The sequence below is a fragment of the Miniopterus schreibersii genome (genome assembly GCF_964146895.1).
Source record: "Miniopterus schreibersii genome assembly, chromosome: 19".
Classification (NCBI taxonomy): Eukaryota; Metazoa; Chordata; class Mammalia; order Chiroptera; family Miniopteridae; genus Miniopterus; species Miniopterus schreibersii.
The window spans coordinates 21,393,746-21,409,167 of record NC_138119.1 but is presented as its reverse complement, the minus strand read 5'-3'; the positions used below and the strand labels follow the sequence as shown (position 1 = coordinate 21,409,167).

General features: G+C 47.3%; 2 protein-coding genes across 3 annotated transcripts in view; one reads left to right on the top strand and one right to left on the bottom strand.

Annotated features, from left to right (window-relative positions):
- Positions 1–5,621, bottom strand: part of RGSL1 (regulator of G protein signaling like 1) — a 73,993-nt gene extending 68,372 nt beyond the window's left edge. The window contains exon 1 of the mRNA XM_081121547.1: positions 5,470–5,621. The gene's annotated coding sequence lies outside the window, so the exon portion shown is untranslated. The remainder of the gene's footprint in view (positions 1–5,469) is intronic.
- Positions 5,622–5,697: 76 nt separating this feature from the next.
- GLUL (glutamate-ammonia ligase) lies at positions 5,698–15,016 on the top strand. Of its 2 annotated transcripts, none has more exons than XM_081121552.1 (7): positions 5,698–5,987; positions 8,581–8,759; positions 10,064–10,225; positions 11,682–11,828; positions 12,221–12,348; positions 12,547–12,746; positions 13,315–15,016. In XM_081121552.1, the coding sequence occupies exons 2-7, from the start codon at positions 8,594–8,596 to the stop codon at positions 13,631–13,633; spliced, it is 1,122 nt and encodes a 373-aa protein (XP_080977678.1). In that variant the 5' UTR covers positions 5,698–5,987; positions 8,581–8,593; the 3' UTR covers positions 13,634–15,016. The 2 variants fall into 2 exon arrangements, with proteins under 2 accessions (XP_080977678.1, XP_080977677.1); XM_081121551.1 differs by lacking the exon at positions 5,698–5,987 and adding an exon at positions 6,246–7,148.
- Positions 15,017–15,422: the final 406 nt, after the last annotated feature.

Genomic DNA, 15,422 nt, shown 5'->3' with positions numbered 1-15,422 from the left:
TTCATTCTTGGGATAACAAAATCCACTATTCTGTTTCCGAATTTACTGTGTTAATTACTGTGTTTTATAATTCTCACAAGCATTTCTACAAGGAACCTCCAGAAAACTGAAACTCAACAGGATGACTTGCCCAAGTCTTACAGCTAGTAGACCAAGACAGGAATTCAAGTGCAGGTGTGTCTGACTCAAGCCAGTGACTATGTCCTCTGGGTCACAGTGATTTTGCTAATGGCAATGGAGAACGGAGTGATCCTCAAAATGAAATCATTAAGAGAAAGAGAAAAAAGAGCAAGCAGCACAGTGTAAATACTCTAGAACCCCCTAAAAGGTGTGCCTATGTCTCACTTTCTGTCCACCCCCCAGCCCTACCCCCAGGGTTTCCTTGAGAGAGAGTCTGGTTGACTGTCAGCTTCTGGCTGGGTCTTAAATTTCTGGGCTCAAATCCGAATGAGGGCCGAGGATAAGACTTATTTGTGACCAAGTTTTCTGATTCTTGCCATTTCCCCTTCACTATTGGTTCCTAGACTTTTTTCAATGACCTTTCTTGGAGGGTACCCCTTTTCTCTTCACTCTTGTATGCACTGATGCGAGAAGGCGAAAAACCACATGTGCTGCTTGCTGACCATTTCTAGTCACCTGAGGCTTAATTTTAAATCACAAAGCCACCTCTGGTAATCAATTGATACCCCCAAAATAATACCTCTTAAATATCCAGTATAGGCAATAAAGTTACCTATTAATTTACTATATTTGAGATGCAACGGAGAGGCCCTCCCCTTGAAGGCCAGTCAAGAAAAGAACTTCCCACTCTATAGCTTGGAGGGAGACACATAATTCTCAAGAGTTCCACCAGAGGGCACTATGTTCACACCACCCCAGCTAAGCCTCTAGCTCTCCAGTCTGGTAAACAAGTCTCTCAAGAGCCGGTTTAAAAGTGGGGGAAGGATAGAGGAGGTCAGGAAAAATACAGAACCAGTCTTAGTATTGCCCAAGCATCCAGAAAACATACCCCAGGGGCTGTTTGTTTCCCATGAAAATTTAGCATGTGAATGTGAAATACGGGGATGAGGGAAGGAGGACTTGGACCCAGTTGAGGACATCTTTGGGAAAAGTACCCACTAAAAACGGGCACACTCTAATCCGAGTAATGTTTTGACCACAATGCTGAATCTCCTAAACTTTTTCATAAGCTTCAACAGTGCTCCCATCTATCTAGAGAACAAAAGATAGATCCATACATTCATTGAGAATAAGGAACCAGTTTTTATCTGTGAATATCCCAGATTCACAAAACTGAAACCAGGGGCCAATTATTGAATATGAAATATGATCTCCAAAGATTCCTTTAAATAGAACCTGCCATAAAGCATCTTTGTTTCTGGTAATCTAGTTGTTTGCAAAGAATATACTGAACGTCTGCTGAATGGAAGGCACTAAAACCCACAGTGTAGGCCTTAAGAGGTAAACCGACTGGTCCCTGCACTTGGGACTTTGCTCAGTGGGTACAGTAGAGATTTCAGTGTTTTAGAGGTGGTGGTCCAGGCATGCACTGTCCACAGCCTGACACTACAGAAAGGGAAAGACAATAAGGCTCTCAAGGGAGTTGTACCTTGGAAGCACACAGGCTGTGAAATACTGCATGAAGGTGACTTCAGCAAGCTACTATGAGTTATTGCGGCCTCTGTTTCCTCACCCTTAAGACAGAATAATGTGAAGATCTAATTCCAGAATTGCAACGCTTTAATTTTCTCAGTAGGACTTATTTTCCCGTTGTTAACTGAGATGAATTTAATTCTTCCCAACTCTCCAAGCAGTTTCTTATTGGAGACAAGATTTGGGGTAGGGCTCAAACAGACCCAAACCTTCAGCCATAACATGCAGTTTGGGAAATGGAGGTTTCTCTGCATTCAAATGATTTCAAGGAACCTTCAACAAAAATCAGGCTAAAGAAACACACCTGAGATTGAACTTCTCATTTCCTAACCTGAGCTTAACAATATCAAACAATCAGAAAGGATATAAAGAACAATTTTTCTGTGTTCAGTGTTGGATACTGAATTAAGGGGAAACCTAGTCTTTCCTCCTTTAATTGTATAATAAAATTTGAAAGCTTGGCCAACTGCAGCTTCTTCTCTAAATCTGGTTTAAGAGTAATGACATTAACTTCCAAGACTGTTTATTTTCTTCTTTTTGATTTTTGTTTTAAGGTTATATGATGGTCTACTCTTTTGAAAAGAACTGGTATTGTTTTGTGTTTTTGTTTATAATTTTTTTTAATGTCTTTATTCATTTCAGAGAGAGGAAGGGAGAGGAAGAGAGAGAGATAGAAACATTAATGATGGGAAAGTCATTGATTGGCTGCCCCCTGCATAGCCCCTACTGGGGATCAAGCCAGCAACCCAACCATGTGCCCTGACTGGGAATCGAACTGCCCTCTCCTGGATCATTGGTCAATGCTCAACCGCTGAGCTACACTGGCCGGGTAAGAATTGGTATTGTTTCATTTAAAAAGAAAAATAGTTGACAATTTGGGGTTGGGTTTCCAGGGGGTTTCTGAAGCTTGGGTCTCAGCTATGTCTTTAGCCTGATTAAAGGGTTTTGTCAAGTGCCTGTTGAAGTCATTCAGGTACAGGGAAAACTCCATTTCTCAAACTTTATGTATGGCTGAAGGTTTGGGTCTGTTTGAGCCCTACCCCAAATCTTGTCTCTAAGGAGTACAAGGCAACCACACAGGCCCTGGGAAGGCACCTCAAACTGCCAGATTAAGGACTTCTAACCTGCAGAGTGAGAATGAGTCCCTCAAAAGAGATAGAAATTGAGACGTGAACTCACAGGTAAACCCACCCAAGACAAGGCCTTTATTTCAGAAAACAGAGCGACATTGAAGAAATGCTTTTAGTCACTGGCCATTTCTTAGATATGGAACGAAATCTTTACCTACAATAGTGGTCTCCCACTCCACCCACCCCTTAGACATAGAGACTCAATGCTAAGAGACAAAAACCTGACTCCGAAGCACATGTAACAGAGCCCCATCGGTTTTGATACTGAGTGTACCAAGAGATGGAAGAGTTCGTGGGTTCGAGCATTCTAATGCCCTTTTTACAGAGGGGGCGGGGAACAGGGGTGGATGGCAATTTGGGGAAGAAGAGGAAGGAGAACAAAGGGCAGCAGACAGAGCAAACCCAAACTGGATGAAACAGGCTGTTCTACTTTTAACTTCTCCAAAAGTACAGTCAGGGTTTCTGGGAGCAAATCAGTTAGTTAGTAAGAGGCCTTTTACTGCTTTTTCTTCCCTCATACTCTTTTATGATTCCCTGATCAGTTCTTGGACTCCTTTGAGCCCTATTTCAGTTGGTTTAAGTAAGTGTAGGGAGGGGCAAAGAGGACAAGGCCTCTTGTTCCCTTCTGAAAGACTCAGCAATCGTGTATTATGTTGCTAGCCCTGACAAAGTATGTCCCTTGTCACATGAGTGGCCCAAAGCAAATCCACTTCCATTCTTGGAAAAGCAGCTCAAAGCACGTGGCCTCTTGGTGCCGCTGTCATATCTGTGTGGTCAACAAGCATCACTTATTGAACACGCACCCTGGATGCTCCTGGGAGACACAAGACGAATAAGCTACTCAGGGAGGTTAAGATACCTAGCAAGGGAAGCAGGAACTCACAGGGCAAAATACACCATAGGCTAAAAAACCTGTACTTGCTTCTACTCTTCCATTTTCTATTATGCTTGCCATCCCCACCTCCGGTGCTGGACGGAGGTGGGGGAGTACAGCAGAAGGCTCTGGTTTATGCTTAGGTGGTTTGGCATCTGGGAATCAACATCTTTTAAAACAAGAACGTCACCTTTCACTTCTGCCACTCCCCCTCCTCAGCTACTTAAATTCAAGACTTAACAGAAAGAAATGGACTGAAGACAGCTCACTGTTACCAGATCTAAGCCCATTCTCATAAAACTAGCAGTGGAGCATTGGGGAGTTAGAAAATTGTGCATAATAGGTTGTTATGGGAAAGAAATAATCCAATCTCTTCAGATTATTTTACCCTATAATAATCATATCTAGACACTGTGTTCCAGGCACTATCCTAATTTACTTGCATATGCTGTCACAATTAATCCCTACAATATTTTGTAGGCAAGAAAACTGAAGCTTCGTGTGGCTAAGCCAACACAAAGCTGGCAGGAAGTAAAGCCCAGACTCGAACCCAGGCCCCAGCCTTCAACAACCACGTAAGACTCCAACATGCTGCACTGAAACTTAGCATGGAATCTCTTAGACTTAACATGGAATACCTTATACTTGCAAGGCACTTTACCCAGTCCAGAATGTCACCTGTCTGAAGCATACCAAAAGCCCTTTTGAGATGAATGCTGCATCTGTAATTTTAAAGCACTACAGTGTTAGACACACTCTTAAAGGGGAGGGATGTTGACCAAAGAAGCCAAGTTATGTGTGCGTGTGGTCACAGGCAACATTTCTTTTCCATATTTGTGGTACAAAAAATAACCAGAAGAACAAACTTCTTCCTTTCCTCTTCCAAAGGCACTGAAAACATGACTTCCTGGTCTTCAAACATAAAAACCTCAAAGTCTCAAACACTGGGGTGCCTGAAAGATGCAATAAAGGCCAGATACCATCAAGTGGATTTCAGGGAATAAAAATAGAGAATGATTAAGTAATAGAATTGGTATATATATTAGTGTGTATACACACGCACAGCTATTGTGCCTCTGTTGACAAGCATGCATTTCTCTGTTGTGTTGGCCTATACATTTTCTCAACGATCACAGCACGGCTGAGAGGAGGAAGGGTACTGGCTCTCATTTTCCAGATTAAAAAGAAGGTGCAATAAATTACCTGAAAAGCAAAACCAGGGAGGATTTGTCTAAGGAATCCAAAATGTTCTACCTACCCTGGGGGCATGCAAAGACCTCCCGGTCCTTTCTGCTGCCCTTGGGGAAGTTTGCACACAGAATTTCAAACCCTGGGGGCAACTCTAAAAGTCCTCTTTTGAAAACCTTTATTTGCAGACAAAAAAACTTGGGCCCAGAGAGGCTGAGAGACTTGCTTTCCGTGTCACAGAAGGGGAATCAGGCAGATGGGTCTCTGGACTTTGTTTCTACTGCCCTCAGTGTCCTCGCTCTGGATGGTGCTATACACACAGCACGTTGACTACAAATGTGAGATCGCAGACTTCTGGTTACTTTCCCAAACCCACCGAGAGCGGGCTCTTCCAGGCCTACCCCAGGCAGCCCCCTCTCTGCACCACGCTCTCCGCAGGCCCAGGGCTTTGCGGCCCCTGCGCCCTGCGCCCCTCAACTTGACATGAGCGCGAGGAGGCTGGGGGGAGGTGTCTCTAACGACAAAAGGCAAATTTACGTTCCGGTGGGTCAGAATTTCCTCAGGGACCTATAGGGTCTGCAGTAGGACCTCCTGAAAGATAGGGCTCTTGCAACAAGATCCAACCTGAAGGCTGCAGGGGCGGAGGCTGCGGGCGGTTTGCTGCGCGATTCCAGAGCTGGGTGGGGGCTGCGCAGATGTCCCGCGGTGGCAGGCGCTGGCCGGGGGGGCAGGGTCCTTCCCGCAGGAACTCGCTCCTAGTCACGCAGCCGGCCCCCCTTCCGCACCACCCCTCTCCTCGGCGATCACCTCCCCTCTTCTCGAGCTCCTCCCCCACGGCGCTTTCCTTTCTTTCTCTCCGGGAGCGCTCGCCCCCTCCCCAGCGGCGCCCGCTCGCCCGTCGCCCAATGGCCGCGGTGCCCGGGCGAGCATCAGCCGATCCGCCCCGGCTGCCGGCCGCTGGGAGCCAATCAGGGCGCTGGGGACGGCCCGGGCCGCAGATAAATGGTGCGGGGCGGCGGACCGACGGCAGAGCCGAGGATGGGAGAAGAACCCTGCGTCTGAGCAGCGCCCCAGCTTCCTCTCTTCTCCTCTCCGCACCTCGCTCTCACTGCCCGCCCGCCCCGCCGGCTGCTCGCCCCCAGGTAAGCGGCGCGCGGGGCCCCGGGGCCTGGGGGACGCGCGCCGCCCCCCGCGCAGCGCCGCCCGGCTGCGGGCTTGGCCCCTTCCCCCCGCCCGGCCCTAGTCCGCTCCTTGGCCTGCGGGCCGGTCTCCGGGCTTGCGCCGCCCTGGCTTCCGGCGGGTCTGGGCTGGCGGCGGTGGGGCGCGCCTGTCGCCGGGCTCGGAGGGGGGCGGGGACTTGTTTTGATCTTCCTCGGGCTGCTGGCGGCCCAGAGCGCCGCCCCTGGAGGTCGCTCGGCGTCGTCGTGCGCACGGTGAATGGAGTCGCGGGGCGGCCCCGCGAGAGCGCGCCCCCGGCCTCCGCGGTGGCGGGCCTTGGCGATCGTCGTGGCCTTGATGGTCTTCTCGTGGCCTCCGTTGAGGCGAGTGGCCGTGTTGGTGCGGTATCCCCGCCCGCGGTCCCGGGGGCTGCCACTGTGACTGAACAATGGGGACCCCGGGCTCCCGCGGGGCGGCGGGCGCGGCCAGTGGAGAGGCCTGGCCTGGACGGTAGAGGCGGCGGCGGCGCGCTGTCCCTCCCGCGGACGCCCCCGCGGTCCCCCTGTCTAGGCGCTCGTGGGGGCATGGCCCCCTCGGCCAGGCCCTGAGATCTGGCCCGGGGCCTGAGGGGCGGGGCACCCCGGGGCACCAACTTTCGAGACTCTTCAGTGGGAAAGGGCTGCTCTCAAAGTGGATTATTCCAGTTACCACGGGGGTGGCACGAGGGGCTCCTCCCCCAGCCGCAGATCCTTGAAGAAGACAGCGAACGAAAACGAAGATGACATGGAGTCGCGTTCCTCAGAGCCCCCCTCCAACTGCTTTGGCTTTGTCGCCTACTCCGTGAACCCCGGAGAGAAATCTCGAGTCAAGATTAAGACCCTGAACCACCAGTCTGCGTATCCCGGCGCGTTCCGATGCGACCCCGATCGCGCCCTGACCCCCTCGCGCTCCCCCTCTCCCTCCGGGTGCTCCATTCCCTCGCCATGTCCGGTTCCCTCGCCAAGCCCCACTCCGTCGCCCCTAAAGCCCCGGTCTGTGCACCAGCGAGAGAGGGACAAGGAGGACAGGCACGAACGCCACTCCAAAAAGCGAAGGGCCAAGGAGAGCAACCCCCCCTACGATCCGCTTGACCTTCTGTGGATGGGGTGAGTCGGGCAGGACGATCTCCAGCCCGCGGCAGCTGCAGACACAGCTTTAAAACTTCAGAATCCCGTTTTTCTCCCCACCGGGCCATCTAGGCGCGCGGTGGCACCACTTGATACATTAAACAGCTAGGCTGTTGGCGACCAACTTTTCTCAGAGTAAAAAGCAGATCTGGCACCGAGGCCTATGGGTGCAAGTGTGGCTTGATGTGTGGGAGGAAAGCTGGAGACTGGGTTGTAGCTTTTACTGGGAGCTGGAGGGATCAGGGGATTGTTCCTTCTGGATTTAATAGGCAGGTGTGGGGGTGAGGGTGGGATTGGACCCACCAAGGCTTCTAGACCTGGTAGGCAAAGGGCGACTGGACAGGTGAGTTCCTCTTCCCCAAGGGAAGGATGAAGATATTGGAAGAAGCGGTCATGTTTTCAGCCGGGTAAACATGGACAGTTGCCCATAGAAACTTTGTCATTGTACTTCAGAGTTGCCCAAGTCATAGGAGAACAATTTGTTCCCTTTCCAGCCACCCTGGGCCACCGCGGGGGGGAGGGAGTGGCAGAACCGATTCCTCTTAGGTTTTGTGGCTTCAGAGTGTCTTTTCTTTTCGAGATTTTGAGGTGGTGGCTTACAGTTTCTAGCATGCCTCGGCTCTTGAAACTCCACGTCTTTTTCATTTAGAAGTGGGAATTTCCTGCTTCCTTGGAAAGCTCTCTAGTGGAATCTCAGAATGTCATTCTCAAACTTAACTTTGGAAGCGAGAAGCTTGGCTCTGACTGCTGGAAATTATGGCAGTGTGCATCTTAGAATCCAACTTGGATCAGCTATTTTTACATCTTGGTGACTATAATGACTACAGCTCTTTTAGGAAGCCACCAGCCTTTTAAATCTAGCTCGCCCCCTTGTTTTATTCTACCTACCATCTAAATGTGAGGTTTTTTTCTCGGGGATTTGGAGGAATCTTCAATAAGGGTTTTTTATTGACACGCCCACTAGGATGCCAGGCAAAGGGAAGACTCACCCAGAGACCATAGCAGCCAAGCTATTCTGTGGCTGGATTTTACTTGTATAGGAACACCATATCTGTTCTGTAAATTTGTGTTTCTGAACTGTTATATCTTTTGTTTTGGATATCCCCCCCACCCAGTGTCTTAGTATAAAAATAAATAAAACAATTCCCTGCCTTGGCTACAGTGAGAAAATAAAGCTTAGTCCTCAAGAGTCTAGCTTGAGGAAGCTTATAAGGAGATTTTTGTCTAATATAGAACTTGAATCCCCCTGAAATCAGAGTAAATAAATATGCTTTTGAGTGTGTGACTTCCAAAGGGAGAGGGGGGTCACCACTCTCACTGTGACTTCTTGATTTCATTGTCCTAATTGAGTGATTCCTGCAGAGGATCATTTTGGAATTGGTGTTCTTAATGTTTTTTCTTTTCTTACCAGAGCATCTTCAACCATGGCCACCTCTGCAAGTTCCCACTTGAACAAAGGCATCAAGCAGATGTACATGTCCCTGCCTCAGGGGGATAAAGTCCAAGCTATGTATATCTGGATTGACGGTACTGGAGAAGGGCTGCGATGCAAGACCCGGACCCTGGACAGTGAGCCCAAGTGTATAGAAGGTGAGAGATGGCAGAGTGGGGAGTGTATGCTGGGTGGGAGCCACATCAAGGTGGGCAACAACCTGAGACCCAGCCACTACATTGGAAAGTTTTTCTAAGGCAGGGCTTTTCAGACGTCTTTCAGTCAACATTAAACTCCTACACTGCCTCAAAGCATGGCAGGCAATGATGAACCCCTTTATTTAAATGGAATCTTGGGTGTAACTCAGTATATAGAAGATAAAAGCTGAAAAGTCTGGCTTAGAGGGTAGAAGGGGGCTGGAGACTTTGCTGACTTGGGTAGCCTTACTTAGTTGGCTTAAGGCACCCCCAGGAACCTAGTTTGTTAATCACTGCTCTAACCTGACTGAGACACCTACTTTACAAATCCTTGAATACTGTTTTGAACTCATATCATTGGGGTTCTAGATGCAAAGCAAACACCCTAAAGTGGTTTCTTAATAAGACTAGCCATTCATTTGTTTTTAGTTGATGCCACTTTTGGAAATTCTTAAATCATCTGATTACTTGTTCCACCAGCAGTCATTATATGAGTGGTAACCTTCACTTTTTTGGTCTAGAGAAGCCATAGCCCTCATCCTTCTAGAAAGAGATCAGAGGAGAGAAACTGTCACCTCTTACCTACCTTTAGGATAGCCTTGTCTTCTGACAACTTCACATTTGAGTGAATGAATATAAAGCATACATTGCTCCCCTGCTATGTGGCAGGTATTAGACAGGCACTGGGGATACAAGGTAAAAGTTTCGTCTCTGCCTTCAGAGAACTCAGTCAGCTAGAGAGGAAGAAACCGGCCTTTAAAACAGTGGGAAAAGTGGGTAAGCGGTGTGGGAACATTCTTGAATAAGTCATCCTGGTCGTCCGTTTCCTCATCTATAAAGTAAGGGCACAGCTTAAGCTAGGACAGTCCATAGACACAGTGAGGGATGAATTAGAGAAAAAAGCAACACAGATGGTCTACTGGGGGACTGGAGAATTTTGTTTTTTCTATTTCAATATTTTAAATGATGACTGACTCACTGCTGATGTCTCCTTGGTGTCCAGTAATCTTATTTAGGGAGGAAACATCATTCTTAGGCTGTTTTTGTGACTGTTACTTCTTTAAGGAAGTGATGCAAGGGTCTTACTAGAACTCAGAAAGAACTGTAGGGCTAAGTGCAAATGTCAGAGTGTGCATATTAATAGTGGCAGTCGTGCATCACTGACTTTCTGGAAAAGAGGGTGTAGCTGGGTGAGGAGGGGCTGTGTGCTGCCTGGATAGCTGTGCCTTTTTTTTTTTTAACTTTTTCCTCTCTTTTTATCCTAGAGTTGCCTGAGTGGAATTTTGATGGCTCTAGTACTTTACAGTCTGAAGGCTCCAACAGTGACATGTATCTTGTCCCTGTTGCCATGTTTCGGGACCCTTTCCGCAAGGACCCCAACAAGCTGGTGTTCTGTGAAGTCTTAAAGTACAACCACAAACCTGCAGGTGTGTATAGGATACCCCCACCCCAATTCATGAATGCTCTAAAGGAGAGGGAGAGGATATTGCAAAATTAGTAATGGGAAGACTAAACTGTTTAAATCTGTTTGCTGGTGGAGTCCTCTGTGAGATAGCCCTCCTGCCTGCCTGTAGATTTTAAGAACATGGTTCTGAAACTAGAATGTTGCGTTTCTATTCGGGATCTGCCACTTACTGGGTATGAACTTGGGCAAGTTATTTATCCCCTATCCTTCATTTCCCTGATTTTAAAATGAGGAAAATAATAAAATCTATCTCGTAAAATTGTTTGGAGGATTAAATGAGTTAATATGTACAAGTAATTGAGAACAGTTTGACATCAACTACTGGTTGCTCCTTCATTCCAGACAGCTTGTTTTCTTCTCTGTCCACTGACTAAAATATGAGCCCCTTGGTTCATTGATAACATACTTTTGCCTTGAGGTTTGCTGTAACTGAACCTTTGGGTTTTGTCTGGCATGCCGATTGCTCCCGGTTCTCAGCCATTCATCTTTTTAAACCCAGCTGAAATCTCACTTCTGTGTAGTCTCTTGGTACACTTTGCCAGTGAGACTTTTTGGCAAATCACGTAGTGACTCTAGACCTTCATTGCCTTTGTTTTGAGAGGCAGTATCCTATCATGGTAAAGGACGTGAGCTCTGATGCCAAGACAGTCATGGGTTTCCTGGCTCTGCTGCCAGTCTTGTAACCTGGGCAAACCACCTAACATCTCCGAGCCTCATTTTCTCACTTGTAAAAGTGGAGACTTATAATACCCTTCTCAGGGTTGTTATGAAGGCTCAGTTGTAGGTTTTGTTTCATATAGATCTCTTAAAATGGGTCCTGGGACATAGTTAAGCCGTCAGTAATAAGTCTGTATTTACTTATTTTAAAGTTCCCATCTAGCTTAGAAATTGTTTCCAGTTGAGCTCATCTCATTTTAATGTTTTTCTTTTGCACTAGCCAATTCTGTATAATTCAGCACTTCATCTTCTCACCTGGAATGTAAGGCTCCCAATACACAAGTGATTCCCTCAATAAAAGTTGTAGATTTGGCTCTAAATGCCCAAGAAACTAGGAGTAAGTCTGACTCTAGAAGCAGCTGACTTGTGAATAGAAGGTTTAAGTGCCTGGCATTTGGTACTTAGGAGGTGGCCAGCATGTTGATAAGGTGAAAACTTGGCTCTTTCCTGGATCCACTGTCATGTGACTTGATTGTAATTGAAGTTTTTCAAGAACCTCCCTATAAGTGTTTCATTATAGCTTCTTCCATTTTCCTCTTTTATGCAAATGGGACCCAGGAAGGTTTACACAGGGTCAGTTTAGCTTTTACTCTACACTTTTTGGCTGCGTGGATTCAGAAGAACTTTTTTCCCCCATCAGCACTGAGGTTCAGTGTATTTGCCCATATGTCTCTAAAGGCTTTTTGACTCTTTTTTTCTAGAGACCAATTTAAGATATACCTGTAAACGGATAATGGACATGGTGAGCAATCAGCATCCCTGGTTTGGAATGGAGCAGGAATATACTCTCATGGGCACAGATGGGCATCCTTTTGGTTGGCCTTCAAATGGCTTCCCTGGGCCCCAAGGTAAGTCTCCTTGGTGAGAGGTGAACTTGTTCCTCCCCAGCTGCTTAATTGGTGAGGAAAGTATTTCCCCAGAGATAGCAGTGACTCCTTGTGGATCAAAAAGCTATGAGAGTGTCCCTGAGACTGGCTGGAATAATATTTGCCCTCACGTTACCCAGATCCAAACATAGATGTTTAGCCATTGACACTGAGGGAAAACCTTTGGCTGCACTGAAATTATGACCCGGAGGAGCCCCCTGCCCTACTGCCCCGCCTCCAGGTAAAGGCAGGGACAGTGATTCCAGAGAGCCAGTATTAGAGCTTTCTGACTGCTGACCTTGGGCCATGCATCTTAGGTGGAAAGGGATGTTCTGAATTTCCTCTCTTGACATTTCGTCTTGATACCTCTGCAGGTCCATACTACTGTGGTGTGGGAGCAGACAGAGCCTACGGCAGGGATATTGTGGAGGCTCACTACCGGGCCTGCTTGTACGCCGGTATCAAGATCTCAGGGACAAATGCTGAGGTCATGCCTGCCCAGGTAAATGGCTCTAGTCTGTCGCTTTCCCCACCAATAGGCAAGTGGGGACTTTTGGTAGCAAGGGCTGCTGATGCACCCCTCTTTTACCCAAAACCTAAGAGGTGGATGGACTCAAGATGAGATGAGAGTGGGTTTCAGAGCTTTGGACTGGGGTGAGCAGTTGGCTTTATTTTTAAGGCCAACCTTCTCGTTCTCTAGTGGGAATTCCAGATAGGACCCTGTGAAGGAATCGACATGGGAGATCATCTCTGGGTGGCCCGTTTCATCTTGCACCGAGTGTGTGAAGACTTTGGAGTGATAGCAACCTTTGATCCCAAGCCCATTCCTGGAAACTGGAATGGTGCGGGCTGCCACACCAACTTCAGCACCAAGGCCATGCGAGAGGAGAACGGTCTGAAGTGAGTGCCTTCTCCTGCTGGGGCCATCTTATTTTCTGTGCAAGAGTACTTGCCAAGGACTTAATGTATTGGGGATGAGTAGTAAGCCAGACTTCTCAGTTCAGACCTCAGGTTTTGCCACTTGGCTTCAAAAATCCTCTCTTGATCCTTTCGCTCTGTCCTATTTGAAAAGTACCAAAAATACTCCAGGAATAAAATTCAAGGGTGGTGATAGGGAAAAGTTGACATAGATTAATGGCATTTGAAAATCTTCAATAAGAACTAAATTAGTAACAGTATAAGCATGTGAATGAACTTAATGCTTATGGGTGAGAGAAAGTTTTTGATCAGGATCTTTTCATTTAACAAATGTCATCTACTGCATGCCTGACACTATTCTGAGCCCTGGGACACGCCAGTAACAAGGCCAGTGTTTGCTCTGTTGGAGCCATGTTGAGATGAATTAGAAACTGGAAAAAGTCTCTGATAGATAAGTCACTCCATTCTTGAATCCAGACCTGTTCCTGCCCTTGAAGGACAGATTTCCTGGGGAGACAGGTCTGACCCTCACCTTTTCTGTTTCCTCTAGGTACATTGAGGAGTCCATCGAGCGGCTGAGCAAGCGGCACCAGTACCACATCCGAGCCTACGATCCCAAGGGGGGCCGAGATAATGCCCGGCGCCTAACTGGATTCAACGAAACCTCCAACATCAACGACTTTTCTGCCGGCGTGGCCAACCGTAGCGCTAGCATCCGCATTCCCCGTACTGTCGGCCAGGAGAAGAAGGGTTACTTTGAAGACCGGCGCCCCTCTGCCAACTGTGACCCCTTCGCAGTGACAGAAGCTCTCATCCGCACGTGTCTTCTCAACGAAACTGGCGATGAGCCTTTCCAGTACAAAAACTAAGTGGACTAGACTTGCAGTCATCGAACCCCTTCTAATTAATTCTTCATCCCGCTCCCACTCTTGCCCCTCTCAATTGTCATAACAGCTGTAACTCTAAGGGCCGAATATCAAGGTCTTTTTTTAGTCCTTGTGCCCAGTTAATATCTCTTGCTTTCTTTGGCCAGGTTAGAGGGGTCAAGTTCTTAATCTCTTCACAGACACACCCCCCTTTTTTCCCCTATCACTGAAGCTTTCTAGTGTGTTAGTGGGGAGGGGGGCGGGGAAACATAACCACTGCTTCACTTAATCAGGTGTTTGTCCAACAGGCGTAGCTATCTGGACAGTGAGCATAGTATTTGTGAAGGGAGGGGAAGGACCTTTTCCTTCGAGGTAGCTGAAGGGGGTGGGGACGCTGGGCTTGCTCTGTGGTTAGGTTAGATATTCCCTCTTGGTGGGAAGTTCCATTTCTTAAAAGGTTATAACCAGTTTCCTAACTAAAGTGAGAATTAGGAAAGTGTTGGGATCAGGCAGGAAGATGCCCTCTTACCCTGCTGTGCTTCCCTGGCCTGGGGCTAAAGGCCCTCACTTGAAGACAAGCTCAGCGTAAAGGGATGAGATGGGCAGCCCTACCTTATAAGAAAAAGTTCTCGTTGCTTGGTCCTCCATTTATAACACAAATCAGAGTAGTATTTTTATATTTAAATGCAAAAACAAAAAAATTATATATATGGGTGTGCAGATATGTGTGCTTTTTCAAAGGTGAAAGACCATTCTGGTCACTGGGAGCCACGTTTGAGGTGATTAGTCTGGTTAGAAATAAGGCTCTCCTTTTGAGTGGGGGGTGAGGGTGTTGGTGCTTGAAAAGTTGGCTATTAGGCGCTGTTAACACTCACCACCGTTTAAGGGTTTCTCTGTGCCCTGCCCACCTTCTGGAGGGTGTGGACACTGGTCGACTAACAGGAGGAAGCACATTATAGCAGCAGCAGTCACCTGGGCCCCGTGGCTTTGGTTTAAAGACACATGTATGCACAGGGGTTTAGAAATATGAGTTGGCTGGTCAACTTGAGCATGTATGTTACTGACAAGGGGGTATTGGGTTATTTCCTGGGGGACTAGCATGTCACTAAAGCAGGCCTTTTGATATATTAAAATTTTTTAAAAAGCAAAACAAGTTTAGATTTTAATCATATTTGTAGGGATTTGAAGTCTGTTTTACAGAATTGCTTGTTTTGCTTCAACTGTCTCCTTCCCATCTGCTCTTAGAGAAGAGGGGGACAGGACTGGGGTTAAACACTTGTAATTTTGTATCCTGTGTCTGTTCTGAGTGTGAAATATTCCTTTCGTTCGTTAAGATTCTGAGGAGTTATTTTTTCTTTTATAATAAAAAAACAAACCCCACCTTCATCCCTACTGTTCCTGGCTGTTTTTGTGTTGGCTGCGGCAGGCCTGTGGTTTTTTTTCTTGCTATGACGACTTCTCATTACCATGTACAGTATGTTCAGAGTTAGATAACTCTTCGACGTAAACAAACTGTTAACTGCCCAGAGCAGCTCTAAATCAACCTAACATTTATAAGATCTCTTCTGACTTGATTCTTTTAAATCCCTATGTGCCATTTCATTCTCCTACCAAAAATGGGGAGTTGTTTTTAAGAGGCAAAGTAAGCTCAGGTTTACCTGTTCTTACAATTAAAAATCTTGAGTCATATTGCCAACCATCCCTTCCCTGTACTTCGGGTATTTGGCATCTCTGGATTAAGGCAGAGAGAGGAACCCCCACACCCACCCTTCACCCCTGTGCTCCAGAGCTT

Bases quoted from the DNA above. Each gene is read 5' to 3' on its own strand.
- GLUL (XM_081121551.1), top strand. From the start codon at position 6,787: ATGGAGTCGCGTTCCTCAGAGCCCCCCTCCAACTGCTTTGGCTTTGTC. The intron at 12,349-12,546 runs GTAAATGGCTCT...CTCGTTCTCTAG, and splicing joins CTGAGGTCATGCCTGCCCAG to TGGGAATTCCAGATAGGACC. The intron at 12,747-13,314 runs GTGAGTGCCTTC...TGTTTCCTCTAG, and splicing joins CGAGAGGAGAACGGTCTGAA to GTACATTGAGGAGTCCATCG.